This window comes from Meleagris gallopavo, chromosome 23 (genome assembly GCF_905368555.1).
Source record: "Meleagris gallopavo chromosome 23, MGAL_WU_HG_1.1, whole genome shotgun sequence".
In the NCBI taxonomy this organism is placed as follows: Eukaryota; Metazoa; Chordata; class Aves; order Galliformes; family Phasianidae; genus Meleagris; species Meleagris gallopavo.
In genome coordinates this window covers 4,842,894-4,861,642 of record NC_139426.1, presented here as the reverse complement: position 1 = coordinate 4,861,642, position 18,749 = coordinate 4,842,894, and the positions used below count along the sequence as shown (strand labels likewise).

Genomic DNA, 18,749 nt, shown 5'->3' with positions numbered 1-18,749 from the left:
CCGGTGCTCCCTCCTAACCATCCCCCCATCGGGCGCAGGGCGGAACTTCGCTCCCCCGGAACTATAGTGCCGCTGTCACCGCCCCTAACCGGAAGCGGAACAACACTGCGCATGCGCACTTCCCGCCCCCGGCGCCATTGCGGTGCTGGCGGCGCGGCCCGGCCCGGCCATGGCCACCGACTCATGGGCCCTGGCCGTGGACGAGCAGGAGGCGGCGGCGGAGTCGGTGAGGCCTTCCCCCTCCCTACACACACACATATACGCACACACACCCTTCTCTGTGCCCCTCCCTACCCCGCAGCCGGGCTCACCGTGTGTCCTTATTGCAGCTGAGCACCCTGCAGCTGAAGGAGGAGAAGGCCAAGCCCGACGCCAATGGTGAGCGATGGGGGAAGGGCGGGCTGTGCGCTTCCTGAGGTTCTGGAGGCTAAAGCTCGCCCTCCTTCCCCCGCCTGCTCCCCCCAGGTGCCGTGCTGAAGGCGGACGACAACGTGGAGAGGACGGAAGATGAGGAGAAAGGTGGGTGCGCACTCAGAGCCGCCGGATCCTTGGGGATCTATCGGGAAAACCCCACGTGTGGCCGTTCACGTTTCATTCTGCTGCCATTCATCCTCACTCCGTGCAGTATTTTGGCCCTGGAACCTTCCCAAGTTCTGTTTCCCTGTGCTTTTCTTTCCTCATTGGGCTGTCAGTGTCAACCTTAATGATGGTGTGGAAAACAGGGAAGCTCTAAAAGCCACCTGCCACCACGTCAGCAGGCAGCAGGGCGTTCAGCCCTGCTTCCCAACTAGGTGCTGAGCTGTAGGAACTGAAATGAGTTCAGCCCTGAGGTCTCCATTCGGCCTTAAAACTCTGCCAGCTTCACTTTGTGAGGCTTAATGTGGAGTGTGAACCCGTGGGATGTCCTGGAATTCAGGAAGTCTGGGCTTGTCTGCGGGGGGGAATTTGGGTCTTTCCTTCCTTGGGCAGCATCAAACCAGAAGCAACACCTGCGATGGCTTTTCCACCTCCCTTTTGGCAGAGGACCGAGCTGCCCAGTCCCTGCTGAACAAGCTGATCCGCAGCAACCTGGTGGACACCACCAACCAGGTGGAGGTGCTGCAGAGGGACCCCAACTCACCGCTCTACTCCGTCAAGTCCTTCGAGGAGCTGCACCTGTAAGTGCCAACGTGAGCTGTGTGTGGTAGATTCATGTACCGAGAGGTGGTCGTGTGGGGTTGTTGTTGATTATATGGGTGATCTCAGCTTTGTTGCTTTGTTGCAAGGGAAAGCAGACCTGCTGTAACTTCACACTGGTGTTGTTCTGCTTCCTTAACCTTAGTGGCTGGATGTATCCCAAAAGGCAGAGCTCCTATAGTGCCCGTCAGACTAACTCCTGTCTTTCAGAAGGCAAACAGTCTGGGGGAGTTAGGAATGAGGCAGCTGGGCTAAGTGAGCCCTGTGTTGTGACTTGGTGCAGCCTTAGCAACGGTGTCAGAGCTGGGCTTGGTGTGTCCTTGAGCAGTGCAAGGTTACCTCTCAAAGGGCTTTTGTTCCAGCCTTCCTCTGAAAGTGATACCATCTTTTCAAGCAATGTGTTGTGCTGAGCAGTGGGAAAGTGGTGGGCAGAACAAGTGCAACCTGTTTTGAGTAGAGCACTGCTTACTGCTAGGAGCTCACTGCCACCATGACCTGAGTTTCAGGTTGGATTAGTGGACAAGATTAGTAGCCTCTATTCCAGGATGACCAGGATTGTCTGGAAAGCTGCTTTAGAACATGCAAGAAGCGCAGCAGCAGCCTCTGGAGCTGCAATACAGGGTTTTCCATGTTGAAAGGCAGGCGTGCAGGTTGGCTTAGTAAATTGAGGGTTGTTTTTTTTTTTTTGGTAAAGCTTCTGTTCCAAAGAGCACTGTGCTGCTGCATGCAGCTTCCTGCCACTGACGGTGATCATGCAGCCGTGCAATCCCAGCAGGGATGCAGATGTCGAGGTCTGGCTGAAAAGTTTTTCTTGCCCTTTGGGATGGTGTAGCTGCTTGCCTCTAAGATATTCCAAGGCAAACTTAAGAGAGAACCCCTCTGTTTCCAGGAAACCACAGCTCCTGCAAGGAGTCTATGCCATGGGCTTCAACAGACCATCAAAGATACAGGAGAACGCCCTGCCCATGATGCTTGCTGAACCGTACGTACATGTGCCTTTCTGCTTCCTCACAGCGTAGGAAGGGTCTGAAAGATCCTCCTTTCTGAGAGGGGAGGACAGCGCTGGGGCTGTGGGGAAAGGACGGAGCAGTGCCACATCTCAGAGCTGTGGGAACGGCTCAGCCTGCACTCGCTCTCCCCCAGCGTTGTGGGGTGGTTTGTTTTCCTGAGCTGATGTTGAACCCCGCTGTGTGTCGCAGCAGCCCGCAGAACCTGATTGCACAGTCTCAGTCTGGGACTGGCAAGACAGCAGCCTTCGTCCTCGCCATGCTCAGCCGTGTTGAACCTGGGAATAAGTACCCACAGGTGAGTTGTAGCTCCCAAGTACCCACAGGTGGGTTGTAGCACGGGTGAGCCCTTCTGTGGGGGTATGGGGTGGTGCAGAGACCCCCTACCGAAGGGCCTGGGCTTCTATTGAGGCTTTTTAAACCCAATTTCTTTGTGAGATAGTTGAGCAGTGTTACTGAGGCCTGAATTCTTTCCTTAAAAAAATCCTGCTGGTGTTGGTTGTCTCATGCTCATTATTCCTCTGTCCCCTCCAGTGCCTGTGCCTTTCCCCGACATACGAGCTGGCACTTCAGACAGGAAAAGTGATTGAACAGATGGGGAAGTTTTACCCGGAGCTGAAGCTTGCATATGCTGTCCGAGGCAATAAATGTGAGTAAGCTGAAACACCACCAACAGACTGCAAATGAAAATGATTTTCCTTGGGTGCAGTAGAGCACTGGGACGTAATGATTTTTAAACATCTGTACAGAATATGAATTTGATGTAACAAGAATTAATTTAGTGGGTGTTCTGGGACAACGATGAATGCCTTTGATTTTACCGTGGTTTGTTCCTTAGCTCAAACTGAGCTCAGTATGAGTTTTACTGTGGCTGATCTCAGAGCTTGACGGGTGGCTTGCTGTCTCGACAGTGGAGAGAGGTCAGAAGATCTCAGAACAGATTGTAATTGGCACACCTGGCACTGTGCTGGACTGGTGCTCCAAGCTGAAGTTCATAGATCCCAAGAAAATCAAAGTGTTTGTCTTGGACGAGGCTGACGTGATGATAGCAACCCAGGGCCATCAGGATCAGAGCATCCGCATTCAGAGGTAAGCATTACAGATGTTGTGCAACATAGGGGCAGCAGGGCTACGTTCCTGGCCTGGTGACTTCCACAACAAAGCAACAAGATTAAACCAATACCTTTAGCTCTAATCCTGGCAGCTGGTAGAGGCAGAACGCTATGGAAAGACGAGCAGTTGTAATTTTGTTCTGGAATAAGCCTCAGAGCATGGCTTTATTCCTTATTTTTTTTTTGAGAATGCGAGCCTGTAAGATGTGGGAATGATCAGGAGTTGGTGAGAGAAGCATGAGGCTTTGCAGCCACTGAAATAACTGGCTCTGAGGTTGTCGGTCTGCGTTGCCTGGGGCATCCATCCAACAGGAGATTCCAGGGTGCCGCGTGGGAATGCTGCTCACTTTGCTCTCTCTTGCAGAATGCTCCCCAGGGACTGCCAGATGCTTCTGTTCTCAGCCACTTTTGAGGATTCTGTGTGGAAATTTGCTCAAAAAGTTGTTCCTGACCCAAACATTATCAAGCTGAAGAGAGAGGAGGAGACGCTGGACACTATTAAGCAGTATTACGTTCTGTGCAATAGCAGAGATGAGAAGTTCCGTGCTCTCTGTAATATCTATGGTGCTATCACCATTGCCCAGGCCATGGTCTTCTGCCACGTGAGTCCTTTTGGGGAAAGTTACTTCCAGCAACCCCACTGGCCAGATGTCCTTTTCAAAATGGAACCCAAGGAAGGGATGGGGAAGTCTTACAGTTCATCTGATACGTAGTTATTCCTGGCCCTCAAATTTGGTAATTGCTGTCATATGTAGCTCTGTGAGCTTCACCAAGGCTTTTCCCTGGACGCCACCACAGATCTGAGAAAAAGCAGTGCAGGTAGCTATGCAGAGCTCTGCTGGTGAAGCTCAGACAGGATGGAACCTGTACGTTCAGTCTGCTGCAGCAGCCTGCTTTTCTGCTGCCTCCTGGCGTCAGGCATCATCAGAGTTCAGGAAACCAATTGGAAACAGTTTAATTCTGTTTAATTAATACAGGCTGTGTAGAGCCTCTGTTGGATTTCCCAACTTCTTTCTGCTCAAACGTTGTCCCTTTCCAAGCTGCTTTAATGACGATGGTTCTGAGACTTCAGCGTATGTACATAATGCAAGTCTCGCTTGTAAAGTGGAGTAAAACTTCTTCCCAAAGACAGGCTTTGCTTTGTGTTTCAGACCCGGAAGACAGCTGGCTGGCTGGCAGCAGAGCTCTCGAAGGAAGGCCACCAGGTGGCTCTGCTCAGCGGGGAAATGATGGTGGAACAGAGAGCTGCTGTGATAGAGCGCTTCCGAGAGGGCAAGGAAAAGGTGCTGGTGACCACCAACGTCTGTGCCAGAGGTGAGGCGAGGCAGAGCTGTGCCAGGAGGGGCAGAAGCAGTGCTTCATTTACATTGCTGGGCGGTTTGCAGAAAACATTTCTATCCTCAAGTTCCACTCCAGACAAATGAGGGTCCTAAGGTGACCCTGAGCAGTTCAGACTGTTTTTCATTAGCCATTCCGGTGGGTTTCTCTGTGCTGATAAGTATGTCAAAGTACCCCAGAAGTATCTTGTGAAGAAGGTTTATTTCCAGCTGCACTTGGGTTCTGTGGGCTGGTTGTTGCTGCTGCTTGTGTTGCTTCAGAGTTTGAGACTGGCTGTTAAATCTTCATTCGGTCTGAGGTGACCACACGGCAGCTGAGTATCTGTTGGAGGCTCTGACCAAAACACACACGGGTCAGGCTGCAGGAGGCTGTTCCTGCTACAAAATCATGGCATCCGATGCTTGCTTTTATCAGGGATCGATGTGGAGCAGGTCTCTGTTGTTATCAATTTTGACCTTCCTGTGGACAAGGATGGAAATCCAGATAACGAGACCTACCTGCACCGCATCGGGCGCACGGGTCGCTTCGGCAAGCGAGGGCTGGCGATCAACATGGTGGACAGCAAGCACAGCATGAATATCCTCAACAGGATCCAGGAACACTTCAGTACGTACCCTCGGGCTTTTTTCCCTCAAATTAGATGTCGTTTCTGCATAATTCTGAGTTTCTGTCGATGTGAGCAGATCTGACTGACGGCTGTTTGTTGAGCCTGAGCAGATCAGTGCAACTCCTCAGGAGGAAGCAGCTTTCCTTTTGCTGCTCTCTGGTGTGGTGTCTGACTCGTTTCTTGTCTTCCACAGGCAAAAAGATCAACAGATTGGATACTGACGACTTGGATGAAATTGAGAAGATAACTAACTGAAGGACAGCTGCTGGAACCGGTGCGTACCCTGCTGTGGAAGCTCTCCCACTCCAATTGGATCAGATTGGCCCGCCTCTCAGCTCGTCCCGAAGAGGACTCCTAAGATACGAGTACACAAAAATTACCTCATTTTAAAAATTGCAGTTGGACTTTCAAATGTGCAACTAAGGGGGGAGGAAGAGGAAATGTTTACAGAAGCTTTTAACATTTCTTAGTCTAGCCTTAAAATGGGAAGATCTTTTGAATGCTAAGAAGTAAACTTGCCACGAGTGGGCAATGTGTAATTACTGAAAACTTATCTGGGAGAAGAAGAAGAGAAAAAAAAAAAAAAAAAAAAAAAGCTTTATTGCTTTTAATTGAAGCAAAGTTCAGCATAAACACGATCTGTTAAAAGACAAAAAAAAGAAACCAAGGCAGCTGGTTTTTAGGTAAAAACTCAACTTGTACAAAATAGGATGTCACCTTCTGAGCTCTTAAGACTCGTTTCTGGCTTAATGATGGATTTGCCCAGCTTCTCGTTAGGTAAATTGTCCGGGGGGGGTCTCCAGTAAGTCAGAGTCTCTAACACAGGTGCCGTGTTGCTTTTGCTGGGCAGTGCTTTCTTTTTACTTTGTCCTTGATCTGTTAGAACAGCCGCTGTGCAGTGGTGACAGTGCTGAAGTCAGTGCTCGAGAAATTCACCTGAAGCATTTAACCTTGCCAAACTACTGGGGGGTGGGTGGGGGAGGGGGGGATGGCGTGAAGGGAACTGTACTAATTAGTTTTCTGAATAAATTTGCCTCTGTAAAATGCTAGCATCCATTGGAGTGGGGGTCAGCCACCTTCAGGCAGGCGGTGCTGGTTCTGAGATGCTGCTGCGTGAATCATGTATACAGAACTGCTGGATTTCACTGACCAATAATAGAAGTATTTATCTGGCTTTAAAAAAGAAAGAAAAGAAAATCCTAACAGCGTTTGTTGACCAAAAAAAAAAAAAAAAAACAAACTCCTTTTAGAAATGCCAAACTGTACCTGTGATGGGATGCTTCAATATCAGAGGTCAGATGGTGGAGGGGGAAGCGCTCCCCGCTTTCATGGCGCCCGCAGTGCAGCTCAGCCATGCCCCTGCCTCAAGGTGACCCACGCCAGAGAAGGGACGAGCAGCAACTTCTGTGGCTTTGAGTTGGGTTGGGACCACTGCAACACGCAGGAAAAACCTGCAGGTTGCACCCCCAGCCTGCTTTGCAGGAGATGGAGGCTCCTGAGCTCTTGGGGATGCGCGTGAGCAGCCACCGGCCGCTACTCGGTGTAGGAATCACTTCCAAACAGATGTATACATTGTAAATTTAAAACTAGGAATTTATTCTGCAATTCTGGCCGTCATATTCTGTTCAAAGACAGGAACGTGGATCCTTTTACCAAGTAAAAAACAAAACAAAACAAAAAGAGGCTCGTTTAAAATGTACCTAAAATTTTAGGAAACCGTGCACCCTTTTATCGATTTGTATAAAGGCTTTAGTGGGGGGGGGGGAAAAAAAAAAGAAAAAAAAAAAAAAGAAAAAAATCTGTTAAACTCTTTTGTATTCTGGGGTGTATCTATTTTTATTCTGTTGGAAACCTATTTAAAGTGGCAGGTGAGTGAGTGCTTGCGTGCAGAGTGGAAGACTTGTTGCAATCACCTCCTTTCGTGGTACAGCTGAACGACGTCGTGACAGCAGTGAGTTGAATTGTCATGAAAGCTGCTGCTGGGCCCGTGTGCTGTTTCTAATGTACTTTTAATTGGAATAAAGAACACATACCAACCGATGCCTCAGCTTGTTTCTTCGTGCCTTCTTGTTGTTGAAGAGCTGGAGGTAAGGAGCAGCCCAGCCAGGAGCACTGATCCATTTTCTATTCAGGAACATCTCAAGGTGCTGCTTCACCTCCTGCTCATACAGGGAACAGTTTGCAAAGGGCAGAGGGGGAGAACTGGGGCAGCAGCTTCTTGCTGCACTGCATTTGCCTAGATGGAGACTCGATGTACTTTTCTGTAGAAAAATACACTTCTTTGGAGACACTGCAGACCACAAGGGTTGGTTGGAGGGCTGAGCTGTCCGATCCAGGCCATCTCTGGAGCATTCACTTTCAGCTTGGTGAAGAGGATGCCGAGCCTCCAGCAAACAGAAATCATTGCCAGTTCAAATTTTAACTGAGAAGGTTTTATTGATTTTACCGTCACACTGTATGAAAATACTCTGACAGCAGAAGTGACATCACACACACAGACCGGTCCCCTGCCCGCTAACACTGCTGTTCTGTTCTTCTACCACCCACCTCCGTGGTCCTGAGCTGTCCACGTTCTCGAGGCTGCTGCAAATATCATAGCAGAGTGGCTGTGAAAGGTCTGATGAAAGCATCCCAGGTCTCGTGCTCTCCCTGAAGATGCTGGCATTGCTACAGCTGGCTTACCAACAGCTGCAGCAGAGACCTGGACCCTTGAACACTGACTTTGGAATTAAATTCAACATTCTTGGTCAATACCAGAATGAATTTTCTACTGTTACTGCTCTTGTGAGCGATTCTGCTGAGCTGAAAAACCTGGGTTTTGCCTCACGATATTATAAAATGAGCTCAGCTGTGTGGCAAGCTGTCCAATTTTTTTAGCACAAACATACTAAGTTGCCCTACTCACGATTTTTGACAAAACAACTCTGCAAGAGCCATATTGGTTCAATAAAACAAAACTGCTAGGTGAGCCAATTCCTCTTTCAAAGCCAATTAATACAGAATTATAAGCAAACAAAAATCAAAACCAAAAAAATACCTCCCACAGCAGCACTTGCTGGGCCTGAGGACTAACTCATTTCAGCACAAAAGCATTAAATGAAGTATTTTGCAGCATCCCACCTTGACTGTCCAGTTCCTCTTAACTAACAGTCATCAAACAAGAAAAACTGAGGAGAAAATCCCACTGCTCACCAATACAACCACAATCCAGCTGAGTTTTACAGATAAAACAGTTCTGCTTCTGTCTTCCCGAACGCGTGATCCCCTCTGGGAAGTGGCACCTTCAGAAGTGGCACCTAGAGAAGAGGACACAGAAGGTTCCTGCTCCAAGAACAGAACAAACATCTAAGAAGGAAATTGTTAATTTCAAAAACCAAAGTTGGTGGCACTCAGGAAGGAACTTGTGGATAAAAGACACTGTCCATGCAGTCAGGCTAGGTGGATATACTTGAAGTAGCACTTCGACACGTGCTTTTGGTAACCACGAGTCTGCTTCAAGGGAACTTTTAGAAAGATGAAGAGGACCAGGCTGCTCCAGTGCTCAGCCCATGCTTACAGGTCAGCATCCTGCTGCTCAGCCTGCCGGATGCACAGCACAGACTTGTGGGGGATCCCACACTCCTGCAAGGACCTGCTGAGGTCATGGAAGCTCCGTCTGGGCACCTCCGTGGTTTCAATGCTGCAGCGTTCATATTTGGCAGCTGTTTGGTGTTCTGCTATAGCAAGGACTGTCTGGAGACTGTCTGTGGGCTTGAAGTGATGTTCAAATCGTTGACCGGAGGGAGACCGAATAGCAAGCAGCAAACGTGGCTCTTTCTGCAGCGGTTCTTCCAAACTGAGAGTTGATAACAAAGAGCTCTCTTGCCTCATTTTCCTTCCTGGCTTCTCAGGAGCACACAAGGCTTCTTCATTAGGGACACGGCTTTCTGGTGACCTGCAGGCAGACCTTTGCTCTCCAGAAGGAACTGCAGTTTTTGGAGCGTCCTTCTGTCCCCAGCTCGCATCCAGATGGCTGCTCTGCTCTGCTCCACCTTCCACTCCCTTTCGGCCAATGGAGGGGAGCACTCTGTATTTGTTCAGGGAGGATGAGCTCCGTAATGGCACCTGCTGCAGGAGCTCAGGGATCTCCTCTGGGGATATCTGGCCGGAGGGGAAAACTGTTTTCAAAGATGATGCTCTCCGGCTGCTCTGTAAGTCATGTGGAGCTGCTGGCGATGATGGCACTGCACAAGGAAAGGTGGCCGTGGTCCCAGAGTAATTGAAGGTCGACCTCGTGCGACCCTTGGCAGATTTCGGCCGGGTCATGTGCATGGTGACGGCGTTTGGCTGAAAGACAGAGACCGCCGTGCTTGAAGGGAAGTAGCAGCAAAGTGGTACTGGGTTCAGAAGAGCTGCTGTGGCCATTGCTTCCCAAGACACCTGCAGTTGGGAAAGCAGAATGAAAAGTTACAGGAAACGGCCTAACATGGCCTTAATTTCCCTGCTGATTTCGTGCTGCATATCATCTAATAGCAAAGATCTGGCGTGTCACGGTCTGAACCCTGTGGATCAGTGCTGGCAGCCAGAGATGATAGGATACATACACACCAATGTAGGTGCACAAATTAGTTACAGCTGACTGGTCTCCCCAAAACAAGCAGAAGGAATGGAACAACCACTCAGTGCCCGTTCCAGGCAGGGCTCTGAGGAGCAGCAGAACACACACTCCTCCTGCCAACTGCAGTCACACGGGGGCGGGGGGTGTTTGATTTACTCCTGCCAACAAACGTGCTCCAAGGCAACAGAGAGGAAATCCTGAATGCATTGCAGCACTTATATGCAGACTTATATAAAAGTTTAGATACACGGTTACACCCCACGCAACCAAAATGCCCTCAGCCACCACAATGGGACACCTCCAGGTGAGGGTCTCCAGCCCCCCCAGGACAACACGTGTTGCCAACACAGAGCAGTTTAACTTTGGGTGCCCGAGCTGCTCTACGGGGTTGGGACCGAGCACTGCAGCACCCACAGGGGCCCAAAGTGCTGTGCCCCATGTCTTGGGGTGGCAGTGGGCCCCGTTTTTGGGGTAAGCCCCAGCCCCACGGTGCAGCCCAGCTCCTTAGCTGAGCCTTTATTGCCCCAGCCCCACAGCTGAGCCCAGTCCAGACCTTCAGCCAGTCCCCAGCTCCACAGCTGAGCCCAGTCCTGCCCCCACAGCCAGGTCCCAGCCCCGCAGCCCACCCCTGACCCCAGACCCCAGCCCCAAGGCCCGGCCCCGCCGCCTCACACCTGCCACCCCGGTGCCGCCCGCGCCCGCCGGTAAACACAGCCGCGTTGCCACGGCGACCGCCCCACTTCCGGCTACCACCGAGAGGAGCGGCCGCTCTGGGCAGAGCGCCCCCTTGCCGCGGTCCTCCGGGAGCCATGTCACGGCCGAGGCTCACCCAAGCTTTGTTGTTTTAACCCCAAAAAGTGACCTGAGCCTTTTGCTTTGCTCAGGATAAGTGTTTAAACCCGGGAGCGTGGCAGCAGGGCGACAACACAGCCCCACTCCAGCAACCGCTGGGTAGAACTGGGCGAATAAACCCCAAACCCATCCACTGGGACGAGAGCTCCTCCCAGGAGCCGCCCAGCACACACACACTGACCGCCATAACCCAGTGCCTCCACAAAAGGCCCCGACCCACCTGGTGTGGGGCAGGGTGGGACCAGAGCTGCCTCCAGCCTCACCCCCCTCATTGTGCAGACAAAGCACCATTTTCTTACTGATAGATTTCTTCCCTTGGAAGCAGGGTTAATTATCAAGGGTGGAGCAGTGCCTATGAATACAGGCAGAGCCTGCTGTCTGTTTGCTCTGGGCTGCCTGGCTGCTCTGCAGCGATAGCAGCCTTTGTGTGTTATCTCCTCAGCTGCCTCTCTTTGCATCACGTCGTGGCTGTAGTGATTCAATAACCTGTGCTCCAAAGGCATCCCCCATGGGGCTCCCATGGCTTCCAGCCTGCTTTGCCCATGGTCTCATGTTGCAGAACCTTTGAGAAGCCTCAGGCTCTCCCATGCACTGGTTGTACCAGATTGGGGGAAGATTGCATGGGAAAGGCTGAAGAGCAAACCAACTGAAGGGCTGCAGAGGACAAGCTGCTAACAGCATCCACTACTACACTGCCAAGGCTGGAGCACCGTGTCTGTAGCCAGAGCCTCCACCTGACCAGATATCCACTTTAGGGCACAAACCGCTTGTGTCCCAACCCCACAGCAAGCAAGGTTTCATGGTTTTGTGCAAGGGGCGAGGATGGGGCACTGACAAGGGACGGGGGAGGACCTCTCCCCTCTCTATCCATATAAAGCAAACCCAACAAGCCCCAGAGCTGCAGGGAGAGGAGGGTGGGATTTTATTGCCCCCATTTCATCACCAGCCCCAGCGTGCTGCTCGCTGTCCTTTCCCTCCATCGTGAAGATGAGGAATCTCCTGCTCGCCCTGCTGCTGGCTTACGGTGAGTCGGTCGGTGAGGCTGGGGTTTCACCCCCCCCCCCCCCCCGCATACAAACCATACAAACTGACAGGCTGTGAGTGTCTTTTGTCCGAGCTCTGCCATTTCCCTGCCACGCTCAGTGTGGTTGTGGGGGGTTGGGTGATGGGCCATGCTGGTGCCACTCTGTCCCCCCATCCCTCCCTGCAGGGCTGCCTCCAGCACGTGGCAGCATGTTGGAGCTGGAGCGCATGATCAGAGTGACCACAGGGAAGAGTGCCTTGCTCTCCTATAGCTGGTATGGGTGCTTCTGCGGCATCGGGGGCAGAGGGACCCCAGTGGACCCCACTGACACGTGAGTACCTGGAAAATCATGTTGCTGCCGGGCCACGCGCTCCTCCCGGTCACCTCACGTTTGGGGCTGGCGCTTCCCTCACCTCTGACACATCTCCTGCAGCTGCTGCCATGCCCATGACTGCTGCTACAGGCAGCTGCGAGAGAGCAGCTGCAGCCCCCTGATAACCCCCTACCAGTTCGATGTCACCGATGGGGACATCACCTGCGGTGAGTGCCAGGGAGCAGATTGCCTGGCGAGGCGGTGAGAGCATGGGGACGGCACAGCAGCACTGGGGCAGAGCATCGCGTTTGTCCCCTGCAGGTGATGAGCAAAGCTGGTGCAAGAAAGAGACCTGCCTTTGTGACAGGGCCGTGGCTTCGTGCTTTGCCAGCGCTCTGCCTTCCTACAACGTGTCCTACCGCTTCTACTTCAAGCTGAGGTGCAGAGGGAGCAAACTCCAGTGCTGAAATCTGCACACGTCTGCCGGTTTTGAGTGCCTTTCCTCATTGCTGTGGGAAGAACAGGGTGATGTGGGTGCTGAGAGGGGCTGCAGCCCTCCTGCCGGTGAGGTGACGTGCAGGGTGAGCAGAGCACATGCGATGGCTGGAGATCCCCAGCTCCCCAAAAGAGAGTCCTTACCCCTTCCTCCTCTCTTTTCTCTACTGATTTCGTCTTCCAGCAAAAAGGAATTGAATAAACGGTGTGAAAAATGCTCTGTGGTGTTTTGCTGTTGGACCACTGGGATGGGTCTGTCCCTTGCATTGAGAAATGGGGACAAATACATGCCACCAAGTAAAACTCCCTGGGGCTTGTCAACAAAACTTCCCTGCAGCGAGCCTGGGGTTGGTGGCTTCTCCCAACATCCCCCTCCTTCTTCTCTGAACTCACTCCCAGAGCTAACATGCAGAGCAAACTTCATATTTTGATGGTCAGGGGATCATCCCTTCTCAGTCTGTCAGCGAAGGCTCAGTATTTTTTGCCAGTATTCAAGGATTGTCTGCCCCCTGTGAGCCCTCTTTAGGGCTTTGATTTACACCTTCCGAATCAGGGCTGGTTATCCCACAATACAGCACCAGCAGGGCTGGTAAAGCAGAGGAAAACACCCCCGAGCTGCTAGGACTGGGGCAGAGTGTATTGCCTTCCTCCTGCACTGGAAGTGACAGCTTTGCTGTCACCACTGCTGGTATGGATGGGGTCAGGGGGATTTCCTGCATTCACATTAAGAGGAAGGATGGTGCCTTCTCCTTTATAGAAAAGCCCCACTTGCAGAACTGGATGAGTTGAGGTTTGTGGAAGTGAAAGCAAGCCCTGTATAAATGGAGCCATGCCAACCACGCACCCGTGAGCGGCGGAGGCTTTCCAGAGGTGAGCAGGGATAGAGGAACACCTTCCTTCCTTTCTTACCTTAACTATAAGCTGTACTGCAAGTGGGGATGGAGGCACAGGCAGAGAAAGGCAGTCTGAGACACCAGTCCAGAGCTGTGTCCCTTCAAGGGCTTCAGCTTTCCCTGCTGTCTTTATATTCTGCTTTTTTTTCCTGCTCTCCACTACCTGCTCCCCTTTACTGTTCCAAAAGTAAAGGGAACAGTACACCCAAAATGCAGCATTTGTTACCAAAGCCATGGCTGGGCTGCAGTGGGCACTGCCTCCTTGCTCCATCCCCAGCTGGGGAGCAGGAAAGAAGAGGTGACCTGCTGCAAGAGGCTTGGTGGTGCAGTGGGGAGATGACCTGGCGTTGGGTTCCTCTTCCAGGGCGGTAGGAAAGATGAATGCTCTCCTTGCACTGGCCATGCTGTTTGCTTGGGGTAAGTGTCCTCACCTGTGCTGCCAGAGCAGCCACATTTGCATCAAACAGAGATGTCAGAGCTGTGGCTTTCTCAAGCTTTCATTTTCCACCACCACTTCCCCAAAACAAATAACAACCCCCCCTCCCCACATAACAGCTCCCTTGTGCTGGGGATGAGTTTCCTCTCCAGCACAGCGGGGAAGACCGTGGTGGGATGACTTGGTGGTGGAATATAGCAGGGGATACCAAGGGGATGCCAAAAAAAAAAGGGGAGAAAAGTGTTTCTGTCATCACACTGATTCCCCTCCAGGCTCGTCGCTGGCTGGTGGGAGCCTCTGGCAGCTGCAGCAGGTGGTCACAAAGATGACAGGGAAAAACGCCGTGCTGCGTTACTCCTTCTATGGCTGCTACTGCGGCGTGGGGGGCCACGGGAAGCCCAAGGATGCCACAGACAGGTAAGCACCCATTTAAACATCTCCCTGCTCAAATTTACCATTCGAATCTGGGGGGTGTGGGAAGCAGGGGAGAAAGTCTGAAAGCTCAGAGCCCTGTGCAGATGCTGCCAGCTGCACGATGCCTGCTATGACAGCCTCCAGAAGTACCACTGCGACGCCAAGCAGCAGCGCTATCACTACAGCTGGCACAGCGGCCGCCTCACCTGCAGTAAGTGGGGATGCTGAAAAAGGGGCTCCTCCCTTCTCAAAATGAAATGAAATCCAATCAGAATCTGTGCTGCTCGCAGGAAGGGACTCGTGGTGTGCCCAGCTGTCCTGTGAGTGTGACCGCAGCCTGGGGCTGTGCCTGCGGAGGAGTGCAAGGAGCTACAACTGGTGCTACGTTCTGTACCCCAAGAGCAAGTGCAGGTGATGAGCCCAAAGTGAAGGCTCTTTGGGTTTGGCCCTCTGCTTTGCATCTGGAGCTGAGTTCCTGCATGGACCTGCATTTGTGTTGAACTTAATCGATGTGAAAATAAATTATGTGCTTAAATCATCTTGGTCCTCTGTGAGCTGGAGTCCAGCATTGCCGTCCCAGTACTTCCCATTACATCCCAGAGCCTCCCAGCACACACACAGTACCACCCTGTGCAATACAGAGCAGCTCAATAACCTCTCAGCACCTTCAAATGCTGCTTAGAGACCCCCAGAGCATCCCAGTAATCTCCCAGTGCTACCTAGAGCCTCCCAGTGTGCTCCCAGGGCCCCTAGTGTTATCCAGAGCCTTTCAATCACCTCCCTGTGCTGCCCAGAGCCTCCTAACACCCTCCCAGTGGACCCCAATCCTTGCTAGAAAACCCCAATATGCTCCCAGTGCTGCATAGCACCCCACAATAACCTCTCTATGTCCTCCCACTGCAGCTTAGTACTGACTTGAGCCCTTCAGCCCCCTGCTAGTGCTGCTAAGTGTGGCCTAAAGGCTTCCAGTGCCTTTCCACTGAGCTTCAGCGTTGCCCAAAGCCCTTCAATTAAGTGCCAGTGCTCTGTGGTAATGTTTAGAACCTCCCAGCAACCCCCAATGCAACCTATAGACACCCAGTACTTTTCTAACGCCTCACAAAATGAGACTTTGGACACTCAGCGTGGGGCTTTAGATCAACAAAATTGGGTTTGGGGAGCTGAAAAATAGGTTATGGACCCTCAAAATATGCTCAAAATGGGCATATGGAATGAAGAAAGATGACTTGAGCCCTCAAAATTATGACTTGCACCCTGAACTGAACTTGTGAACCCAAAGAATGACTCCCTAGACTGAAAAATTAGAGCCTGGGCCCTACAAACAGGATTACAAGCCCTTAAAATTAGTACTTGGATGTTCAGAAAGGGACTTTGTGACCAAAAATCAGGATGGTTAGAACCTCCAAGTGGCATTTTGGAGTGCAAGATAAAGTCTGCGCTCAAAGAATAAAGTTCAGGACCCAAAAAAATGAAGATGGGAAGATGCCTGGGGTCTGGAGGCAGTACTGAGAGCACTGAAAGTCCCAAGGGCATCTAGAGAGCAATGGGGGGGAACTGGGAGCATACTGGGAGGCTCTTGGGGGTTATTGGGAGGGTGTTTGGGGGTCTCTAGACAGCACTGGGGTGCACTAGAAAGCTCAAGACAGTACTGGGAGAGAGTGGGAGGGTACTGGGCTGTTGCAGAAAGCTACGGGGAGCAGCAGGGGGTACTGGAATGGTGCCTGAGGGTCCCCAGACGGCAGCGAGGGGCTCCAGGCTGCGTCACACCAGGCTGTGGGTTTGGCCGGCAAGGGACGGGGCGTAGCAGGACGGCGTGTGGGGACAGGCGAGAGGCATTTCTGCACTCCCAGGCAGGAGCTGGAGGCACAGGGCAGCGCTCGGCAAGCGGTGAGGGATCGGAACTGGAACCGGTGCCATTTCCCGGTAAGAGACCCCAGGCTGACCCTGCTGCTGCTGCTGGGGGTCATCGCATTGCAGAAGTGAAAATAGGGCTGGGGTGGTGGGAGGAGGGGGAGGAGGCGGCACGCTGAGCTGTTTTCCTTGCCTCGTGATGAAGTGCTTTGAGGGGAAATCTCAGCTGAGGAGATGCTGCTGCCAAGTCCTCTTTGGTGCGAGGGGCGGTGGGACGCGAGCTGGAGGGGTGGGCGGTGGGACAGCGCAGGAACGCGCTTGTTTTTGGCCAAGAGGCAGCAGCACCGTGTGAGGGAGCCCTCCTGCCTCTCTCCCTTCAACTTCTGGAGGAATTCGATGTGATTTCAGCAGGGCAAGGTTGGCAGGGCAGTGCCCGTTTCTCCCCCAGGTGCAGGCGTGAGGAAGATGAAGGTCCTGCTGATGCCGGCGCTGCTGCTCGCCTGCGGTGAGTGGAGCTGCGACAGAAAAGGAGATCCCAGCCAAACCTGCCCTCCTCCAGTCGACCAGGGCTTGTTTATCTCCCTCACAAAATCCCATTTTCCGCTCGCTTCAGGCATGCTCACAGCTCGTGGGAAGCACCCGCACACGTTTGCTCCGGGGCTGGAAGGAAGCACTGTAGGAAACCTGACTGCCCACGGCTGTGGCTCGGGATGGGGCCGTGGTCGCGCTGCTTTCATGGACAGGTACAACATCAGCAAGCGGCAGCAGAATGGGAACAGGATTTAGGGAAAGTGAGGCAAGGCTCACCCCTTCCCACAGCCTTGTCAAGGCAGAGAGCACCAGCTGAAACGGATGGGATGGCAGCACAGGGCAGGGCTGGTCCGAAAACCAGTGTGCAGAAAGGCTGGAGCCAGTTGGAGGCGGTGATCCTTATGGATCCCTTCCTACCTGGGATATTCTGGGGTTCTGTGAAAGGCTGCAGGGGGAAGCTGAGAAGAGGTGGGTGTGGGAGCAGTGGGAGCAGGCTGAGGATCGCCCTGGGTGACCTGGTGCAAAGATGCTGCGGGCAGGTGGGAGAGCAGCTACCAGCCTGTTTGGGTCAGGGCCAGGCTCCCATTCTCCCTGCAGGTGCTGCCTGCTCCGTGCCTGCTGCTACGCCAAGCTGGCCGCACGCCGCTGCCGCGTGGGACAAACCCAACGCCTCGCTGTGCCCCAGCCGGGGGTCCCTGCCTGCAGTAAGTCCCCACGGCCATGCTTTAGGATCCCATCACTCCATGGGCCTTGATAAAATCCCTACTGCCACCCTGGCAGCTCCCTGGGTTCTTCCTACAGCCACCATCCCAGTGCCGTGTTCCTCTGGCTCCCATAGGCTCCGGGACGCGGTGCCAGCGAGCAGCCTGCAGGTGTGAGCGTTTGGCTCAGCTGTGCCGGGCACGCAGCCGGGCCCTGCGCAGGTGTCGAGGCAGACGCTGCTGATGGAGAAAGGCTCCTCATAATAAACCCACCTCCATGCTGGTAAGCAAAGCGGAGCTCGGCGCAGAGCCAGGGGCGCTTCCCGATGCTCTTCTTCAGGGCTTTTTGGTTACGGCAGGAGGACAACCGCCCTTTTGTGAAGCTGCGTCATTGGACACTGGGTGTGAGGAGGGCAGCGCAGATGTCATGTTTCTGCTCAGAAAAACAAGGGAGGAGCAGACACCTGTGCCTTGTCACAGCAAAGGGCGAGATGATGGAAGCGGTCTTGCCGTTGGCGTTCACCCCTTTTGGCTCGAGCTCCCCGTTTGTAAATCACTGCAGAGATGCTGGCTCCCTCGGCTTCTTGCTTCGCTGCAGAATCTTGTATGTTGCTCCAAAATAAAACCAGAGAGCACAAAGCTTCGATCCTCTGTGACTTCATTGTGTTCAGTGACAACCCATAGCACTGAGGGAAGCTCATCTGTTAGCTGGGCTCCCTGCGGAGACACCAATAAAAAAAACACCCAGCCCTAAGGAGCAGAGCTGAGCAGCAGGATCCAGAGCCTGCTTCTATGGCTGCCCACTGGTACCACCTCCTTTTTGCAGAAAGGAGAAGCCAGTCCATGCTCCCTGAAGGGCGATGCATCCCCCACGGTGCTCATTGGCACCCCTCAGCCTTCAGATCCCTACAATTCGCAGCTTCCCTGAAGGCAGAGAAATGGAAGCTGCTGTGAAAGTCAGTGGGCAGGCACGATGCTGCAGGAGGGCTGGCTGCCAATGAGCTTTGCTGCGATGGGACGGCGGGGAAATCACGCTTGCCTCACAGTCAGAGCAGAACAAAACATGTTTCTCACCAGAAAAGAATGTTTTGGCCTTATTTTGCAACAATCTCCAGCATGTCCCTTAGGAAAAGGCAGCTCAGGCAGCAGCTGCTTCCTCTCGCCCCAAGCATCCTCACAATGCAGGTTTTCTGCCCTGCAGGTAAATTCAGCAGAGCTGACCTTGTGGGAGAGCTTGGAGAGTGCTGCAAACCCCGTGGGGCTCTGTAACAAAGTACAACCCCCAAAACAGTGACAAAAGCTGGTGTCCCCAGGAACACCAGCTGCAATTCACACCCTAGCTTATCCCAGATGTGATAACAGTGGTACTGGGAAATACCCCTTGAACAAGGAAGCATCCCTT

At 52.8% G+C, this 18,749-nt stretch overlaps 5 protein-coding genes across 8 annotated transcripts; 4 read left to right on the top strand and 1 right to left on the bottom strand.

The window, feature by feature from the left end:
* The first annotated feature begins 95 nt into the window (after positions 1-95).
* LOC100540041 (ATP-dependent RNA helicase DDX19B) lies at positions 96-7,280 on the top strand. 2 transcript variants are annotated; one of them, XM_085242475.1, is made up of 12 exons: positions 96-226; positions 330-378; positions 466-519; positions 1,022-1,157; positions 2,066-2,158; positions 2,379-2,481; positions 2,718-2,832; positions 3,095-3,272; positions 3,660-3,897; positions 4,447-4,609; positions 5,048-5,239; positions 5,434-7,280. In XM_085242475.1, exons 1-12 carry the CDS (start codon positions 170-172, stop codon positions 5,493-5,495), a joined length of 1,440 nt encoding a protein of 479 aa, XP_085098601.1. In that variant the 5' UTR covers positions 96-169; the 3' UTR covers positions 5,496-7,280. The 2 variants fall into 2 exon arrangements, with proteins under 2 accessions (XP_085098601.1, XP_085098600.1); XM_085242474.1 differs by having other exon boundaries at positions 2,376-2,481.
* A 376-nt stretch (positions 7,281-7,656) lies between these two features.
* On the bottom strand, positions 7,657-10,659 carry UBXN10 (UBX domain protein 10). Its single transcript, XM_085242480.1, has 2 exons — positions 10,512-10,659; positions 7,657-9,659 (listed from the first exon to the last, which is right to left on the bottom strand). The coding sequence occupies exon 2, from the start codon at positions 9,642-9,644 to the stop codon at positions 8,793-8,795; it is 852 nt and encodes a 283-aa protein (XP_085098606.1). The 5' UTR covers positions 9,645-9,659; positions 10,512-10,659; the 3' UTR covers positions 7,657-8,792.
* A 1,017-nt stretch (positions 10,660-11,676) lies between these two features.
* On the top strand, positions 11,677-12,738 carry LOC104914211 (phospholipase A2, membrane associated-like). The gene is made up of 4 exons (XM_019622405.2): positions 11,677-11,713; positions 11,900-12,044; positions 12,147-12,253; positions 12,348-12,738. The coding sequence occupies exons 1-4, from the start codon at positions 11,677-11,679 to the stop codon at positions 12,491-12,493; spliced, it is 435 nt and encodes a 144-aa protein (XP_019477950.2). The 3' UTR covers positions 12,494-12,738.
* A 228-nt stretch (positions 12,739-12,966) lies between these two features.
* LOC116216161 (basic phospholipase A2 Cdr-13-like) lies at positions 12,967-14,790 on the top strand. 2 transcript variants are annotated; one of them, XM_031556691.2, is made up of 5 exons: positions 12,967-13,391; positions 13,779-13,831; positions 14,123-14,267; positions 14,369-14,475; positions 14,555-14,790. In XM_031556691.2, exons 2-5 carry the CDS (start codon positions 13,792-13,794, stop codon positions 14,677-14,679), a joined length of 417 nt encoding a protein of 138 aa, XP_031412551.1. In that variant the 5' UTR covers positions 12,967-13,391; positions 13,779-13,791; the 3' UTR covers positions 14,680-14,790. The 2 variants fall into 2 exon arrangements, with proteins under 2 accessions (XP_031412551.1, XP_085098345.1); XM_085242219.1 differs by lacking the exon at positions 12,967-13,391 and having other exon boundaries at positions 13,774-13,831.
* Positions 14,791-16,030: 1,240 nt separating this feature from the next.
* Positions 16,031-17,991, top strand: LOC100551023 (basic phospholipase A2 Cll-N6-like). 2 transcript variants are annotated; one of them, XM_085242221.1, is made up of 6 exons: positions 16,031-16,187; positions 16,564-16,620; positions 16,729-16,858; positions 17,244-17,350; positions 17,485-17,630; positions 17,688-17,991. In XM_085242221.1, exons 2-5 carry the CDS (start codon positions 16,581-16,583, stop codon positions 17,589-17,591), a joined length of 384 nt encoding a protein of 127 aa, XP_085098347.1. In that variant the 5' UTR covers positions 16,031-16,187; positions 16,564-16,580; the 3' UTR covers positions 17,592-17,630; positions 17,688-17,991. The 2 variants fall into 2 exon arrangements, with proteins under 2 accessions (XP_085098347.1, XP_031412552.1); XM_031556692.2 differs by having other exon boundaries at positions 16,032-16,187; positions 17,707-17,991.
* Positions 17,992-18,749: the final 758 nt, after the last annotated feature.